General features: G+C 33.9%; 1 protein-coding gene across 1 annotated transcript; it reads left to right on the top strand.

Annotated features, from left to right (window-relative positions):
* Positions 1-737: 737 nt before the first annotated feature.
* On the top strand, positions 738-4,736 carry LOC108483800 (acyl carrier protein 2, mitochondrial-like). The gene is made up of 2 exons (XM_017787387.2): positions 738-1,149; positions 4,278-4,736. The coding sequence occupies exons 1-2, from the start codon at positions 922-924 to the stop codon at positions 4,452-4,454; spliced, it is 405 nt and encodes a 134-aa protein (XP_017642876.1). The 5' UTR covers positions 738-921; the 3' UTR covers positions 4,455-4,736.
* The last annotated feature ends 1,826 nt before the right edge of the window (positions 4,737-6,562 follow it).

The raw sequence follows: 6,562 nt of genomic DNA on the forward strand, positions 1-6,562 counted from the left end.
GGATTTGATGATGACTTCCTATGTTCTATATTTGATTATTTAGTGAGTCATAAATCCGAGGCCAAAGCTTTTTTAGTTAAAAGTAAGAAGCATAGAAAAATTTGGCTTCAAAAGTTTTCTCAAGGTTGAAGATATTGATACTTTTAATGTGGTGTAATATTAATTATGCACTTGGACAATGTTGTTGTTATTATGTGGTGTACTACTAATTATGTATTTGGATAATATTATTAATTTCTAGTATTAATTGTAGTTTGGAAGCTAATTTATAATTATTCAATCCTTGTTCTTTATTTTTTATAACACAATTACAAATAATTTATTTGACTTTGGTTGTTTTCAATTTATGACGGTTAATATTCTAGGTTAATAATTGAGTATTATTATATATTTAATTTGATTTATTTATTTATAAATAAATTATTGTAATATATATAAAATAATTTAAAATATAAATTTATTAATATATATAAATTTATTAATATATGTAAAAATAAATTTTTGAAAAATATTTTCGAAAATTTGCCAAACAATATAAAATATTTTATTCAAATTCATCCAAAACACTAGAAAAGTAAATCATTTTTAGAAATTATTTTTCAGAAAATATTTTTTTAACACTTTTTCAGAAAATATTTTACTGGCAAATAAACGAACCTTAAACTTGATTGAATTAAAAAATTAATTTATTCGTAAAAATAAAAAATTTACTTAAAAAAAGCATAGTATTTTTACCAAAAAAAAAACAAAAACCAAGAGCCTGAGAAGAAAATTGCGACGTTGTATTAGCCTTTGATTTCATACTTCTAGTACCCTCTATTTCATATAGTTTTTAGGCTTCGAGAGTGACCGGCAGCAGAAAATAAAAGGTTTCTTTTCCAGCAGACACAAGAGGATAGAAGAGCGCTATTATCTATTGAAATGGCTGCGGTGAGAGAAGCTTTGCTAAAGCGCCTGAGGGTGAACGCAACATCTCTGTCGCTGCTCCGTAACCCTAAACCTAGCCTTAACGGTCTCTTTGCTCTCACCTTCAACGCCGTCCATCGTCGTTTTTCCGACGACGTCATGGGCTCATTTCTCGACAAATCTGAGGTCACCGATCGCGTCGTCTCCGTCGTCAAAAACTTCCAGAAAGTAGATCCTTCCAAGGTCTTTTCTTTTCTTTTTATTTATTGAACTTTTTTCTTGAACTCTTTTGGGTGCGGTTTATTTGGTTATGATATAGTTTGGGGGAAACAAAACAGAATATGTGTCTTTTTAAATACATTATAATATTAGGGTATTGAGTTATTTCCTTCTTCCTTTTCATTAGCCAATAAGTTCGTTTAAGTTTGCCATTCTATTTTTAAGACTTGTTTAATACATAGTGATTTGATTCTATCTGTGGTACTGGAAAACATGGGTTTACGTTTTGGATTGCTTGGCTTACTTTATTTAATATTCGTCAGCTAGTCCTTTTTCTCGCTGTAGTTAGATGCCTTCAAATTTATGTCTTGAGTGAAATCAATATGAAATTGACAAGCCTGCCCATAAGAAATTGTTGGAAAATTTTGTTTGGTCTACGATGTAGTTTCGTCTCTTTAGAGCTGATTTCTGAATTCTGCTTGGTTCGTTTGATTTGGGTGTGAACCTTTTGTCCTTTGAAACTATGCTATTTGAGGTGATTTGGTCTGGCATCGCTTAACTATTTTTTTTTTAATGGCTAAAATAAATAAATTTGGGTGCTTAAATGAATGATACACAGTTGGTTATTCAATTTCTTTAGGTGGAGGAATAGGAAATAGGTCTGTTGTAGGCTGGAGCTGGTTTTGGTTGTGTATTTGATATCTAATTGAAACAGTAAAGTAGCTTTGGCTGCATTGTTAGTCTATGTTTTTGCAATATTTGTGTTTGTCTATCATGTGATTGATATGCAAATAAGAATTGTATAGGCATTAGAGTAACTTAAATGTAGTTGAAGTGTGATTTTATGTCTACCTGGAAAGAAGCTTTTGTAACATACAAGTGGGTCATTGTAACCTATGGCTGTTGCGTATTTCTACTAAAGATGCTTGTTGATGCAGGAGCTTTAGGGTTTAAATCGAGGGCTAGGAATTAAACTTTCTTTGTAACACTAGTATAATTAAATTTAGAACCACAACATTCTTATGATTTTCTTTGAATTAATAGAGGGAAACTGAATGTTCTTTTACGGCCCTACATTTTTAGGGTTCCAACTTTCTAACACATTTGTCAGCCTTATTTCTTTCGACTATTGCTGTTTTTCACTAAGCCAGTCCGATTTTTACATCAAAGGGTGATTAGACCCTAGAGCTTATATCAGGGTTTGCTTTTAAGCCATGGTTTGAGGCGATAGAGGTCTAGAAACAGAATTTGCTGCAATACGATTTGCAATTGAAGAATTGTCATCTGCAATTTATTCTTGGCTGTGACAGGAACATTTGAGAACCTTGATGGAGATTCTAGAAGGTGCCCGCAATCAGTTTGACATACCAGAAGGTCGTCGCTGATAACTGTGTTTTTGTGAAATCCCCCCTCATGATGCTTGGACATCGAAACCTGACGGGAAGAGGTGGGTTGCAGGAATGGTTGGTTCATGCCTTTGAATTAAACTAGGGTGGAATTGATGTTGATGTTGCTGATTTCCTTGGCAAGATGCGCGTGGAACAGCAAGAGTCTGATCTCTTAGATTCTATTTATGATGAGTATCCCAAAGAAAGTGAAGATGTTTGAGTCGGATTTTTTTTAAAGTGTTAACAACAGCTGGAGGTGAAGAGGAGCCTAACATTGGGGTAGATGCGCTTATCTTCACTGTTAAAAGCACCATGTGGTCAAGTGAAGGGTTTTGAAGAAGTTAGGTATCAATACAAAATGACCTTTATTTCATCCCAAACAAACTCAAGAAATGTTCTTTTAACCCTACTTTTTCTACAGTTCCAACTTCTTTCTAACTTGTTTTCCAGCCTTGTTTCTTTCTACTACTATTATTTTCTCCCTAAACAACACTCCTGGATTTGGAAGATTTCAGCCCTAATCTTAATTTAGACCAGCTTCCTAGGTTTTTATTTGTTATAAAACTAATAAAGCACTATAACATTCTTTGGGACTTCACTCTGAATACATCTTTTGCTCGAAGAGGCCTGGATAATGACACCACATACGAGTATGACTTGACAGGACACAGTGACATGGGAATTTAAAAGAACTAGGAGAGGATAAAACAATAAAAAATATTTTTATATTTTTTATATAAAAATATTCAATGTAAATGTAAATATTGTTTCTTTTCTTTAGTATATAGCGGATCATTTTTTCACATATTTATATCCTCATTGAATAAATAATCTATTACAAAATCAATATGAAAGTCTAAAACCTCTCCCCTGTTCTTTTGCCTGTTACTTTCTTCTGTTCTCAGTTCTTCCTTAAACCCTGACACTCATTCCTTTGCCTACCATGGTTTTCGATTATGATTTCTTCTAATTGCATATGCATCTTATTTCTCCCATCCTTTCATCAGCCTCTCCCCTGCTCTCTTGTCTGTTTCTTTCTTCTGTTCTCAGTTCTTCCTTAAACCCCGACCACTCATTCCTTTGCCTACCATGCTTTTTTATTATGATTTCTTCTAGTTTGCATATGCATCTTATTTCTCGCATCCTCTTTCCTGTTGCTGTCTTTTCTGCATTGCCGGAATTAGGAAGTGATGAGCCACTGGTTTTTTTCCATGTCCATCCAGTAGACAAATACGACTTGATCATTTCAATACAGTTTTTTTCCTGCCGTGTCCCAGCATATCCCAACATATTTCGTCGTGTTGGTAGTATATCAAACACCCATACAAGGGGATTACTGTGTAGTTGCTTCATAGCTTTTGCTTGATTGTCCTTTTGAGAGGACAATTTTGGCTTGATCTGCTCTAGTTTGTTTGTTTGTTTTTCCTTTTTAGCTAAATATATTTTGGAATGACAAGAGGTATAATTTGTTAAGCAAGTTATTATGAGTGCAACTTCTAGCAAAGATCTTATGTTCTATTTATTCCGACTCAAGTGTAAGTGTTGGATATGGGTATGAATTTCTAAAAAGCGTTTTAATGCATTTGAAGGGTTTTTGGATAGCCATTTCATTATATCGATGTCCGATTATGCTTGGAAATCGATACTTCAGAAAAAAAAAAAAAAGGAAAATGAAGAGGTAGTAATATACCTTTGGTCGCATATACAATTTGGTTCTTCTAAGTGTTTCATGGTGTTTAGTTTTCTAATTTATCCATTTTGCAGGTTACCCCAAATGCCCATTTTCAAAATGATCTCGGGTTAGATAGTTTGGACACTGTGGAGGTAGTTATGGCCCTTGAAGAAGAATTTGGGTTTGAGATACCTGATAATGAGGCAGACAAGATCAGCACTATCAATCATGCTGTTGAGTTCATTGCTTCTCACCCTCAGGCAAAGTAGAGTGAAAAGTTTAACCTCTTTTTCTTTGCTTTCACTTTGCTCATGTGAGACATGGAAACTACATTGCATAATTCCCTAACCTCCACGCCTGGTCAAATATGCCTGTAGTGTCCTCTGAGCGTGTTATTGAGGAGGATTAGGATTGTTTTGGATATTTACTGCTTCAATGGTATTGTTCCAATTCATAAAATGCAACATTTTGGTGAGAAATGCTATTTCTTTTATTTTCCTTGATAATATTTCATTTTAAAGTAATAAATTTATATAATTGGGTTAAGAAAACGATTGTTCTAGATCGCAGCTTCTTTAGTTTGGCATTGCTTGATTTCCTATAGGAGGAAACTTGGACTTGCAAAATTGTCTAGTAGATTGGCAATCCTCAAATATATTTGTTATTGTTATTTATTTGTATCATGGGTAATACAACCATAGTAACAACATATCAATGAAGATAAAAGGTAAAATCTAAAATTAGAATAGAAATTAGCCCATTTTAGGGTCTCCTTGTACAACCAGTTTAAGGTCTCCTTGTGCAATGGATTTCTGATTTTCTCGAGTATCAAGGACATCTTGATCTAGAAAATGAAGTTTGCAAATGTCTTCTATTCAGGGTGAATATTTCTAGTGCCCATTGCCCTTTTCATTATGTAGGTTGAGACAACTTTATGTTTGAGTATATTTGCAGCAGGCAGAAACCTTCCTAACAATATGCAGCTTAGCACTAGCACTAGCACTATCACAATGAGTGTATTGCAAAATTGCCTTAAGTACCTGCTACAACAGTCCATGATCGAGAACAACTTGATCTAGAAATGAAGCTTACAAATGTCTTTTATACAAGATGAATATTTTCGGTGCCAATTGCCATTTTCATTCTGTAGTAGACGTAACAAATTTTTATCTTTCTTCGGGTGGTGACACAACTTTATGTTGAATGTATTTGGAACAAGCAGAAACCTCATTGACAATATGCAGCTTAACACTAACACCATCTATCATGAGCGTATTGCAAAATTGTCGTAAGTACCTACTAGAGCAGTCCATGATAAAAAAAAAAAAAAAGGCACCAAAACCAATAGCTCCATTTTTCCAAGTAATGAAACTAGCATGACCCAAGCATATATCTTGCGATGAACCAATGACATTGAAGTCAAGTCCTTGAGGATAAAACTTGATTCTTGAGAAAGCTCGAACACAAGTGATTTGCCAAGTTTTTAGCTGAACATAATGCTTACATGGGGTTCACATTTTTACCTTCAAAGATGACATTATTTCTTTGCAACTATATACTCCATAGACCTACAATTGCCACAGGTCATGGATCAAAACTTGTGACTAATGTGTATAGAATCGTCCAACAAGGTCAACTAATTCAATTGGACTTACTCAGCCCACTTGAACTGGCACAATTAGTGGAATAAAAAGGAAAGTCCATCTACTTGAAGTTTTGGTGGCCAAGTGAAAACACTTTAGTAATTTAAAGTTATCATGGTGAATATTGCAATCCTAGAGGATAGGAATGTATAGTATTTAAATCTATTAGGGCTCTCATATTATAGATAGACATTAATCTTAGTTGTCGATGAAATTAAATAGTATCTTTGGATCTAGGGGAGCTCAACTATAAATAGAGGTCTTCCCCCTCATTTGTAATAATTCCATTCAAAGTAATCAAACACTTTTGTGAGCATTTACTCAAACATCTTGTGCGCACTGCTTTCTTGTGCCATTTTCTATTCATTTCTTGTTTTTTCGCTTGACTGTTTGCTTTCATGAAGTTTCGTTGCCTTAGAGAATTTCTTTAAGAATTCTGACCGCTTCCAAAAGTGTAAATGTTTAGAGTAAAAATCGTGCAAATAAAAATATATAAAATAAGTGCGGTATTTGCCAGCGAACATGTCAAAATGTAACATAGTTTTGTGTTACAATTGAACACTAACATGAAGTTGATCGCCTATAAATGAGTTATCATTTATAGAATAAATATAACACCAAAAAAGTATAAGAATTGAGAACGACGGTGTTCGCAAGTGCACGGGTTAAATTGTAATTGTAATATAGTTGTACAACGAAATATCGAAAGTATTCTGAGGATCGTACCCAAGGAG

The sequence above is a fragment of the Gossypium arboreum genome, chromosome 1, assembly GCF_025698485.1.
Source record: "Gossypium arboreum isolate Shixiya-1 chromosome 1, ASM2569848v2, whole genome shotgun sequence".
NCBI classification, from domain to species: domain Eukaryota; kingdom Viridiplantae; phylum Streptophyta; class Magnoliopsida; order Malvales; family Malvaceae; genus Gossypium; species Gossypium arboreum.

Bases quoted from the DNA above. Each gene is read 5' to 3' on its own strand.
- LOC108483800 (XM_017787387.2), top strand. From the start codon at position 922: ATGGCTGCGGTGAGAGAAGCTTTGCTAAAGCGCCTGAGGGTGAACGCA. The intron at 1,150-4,277 runs GTCTTTTCTTTT...TCCATTTTGCAG, and splicing joins AGAAAGTAGATCCTTCCAAG to GTTACCCCAAATGCCCATTT.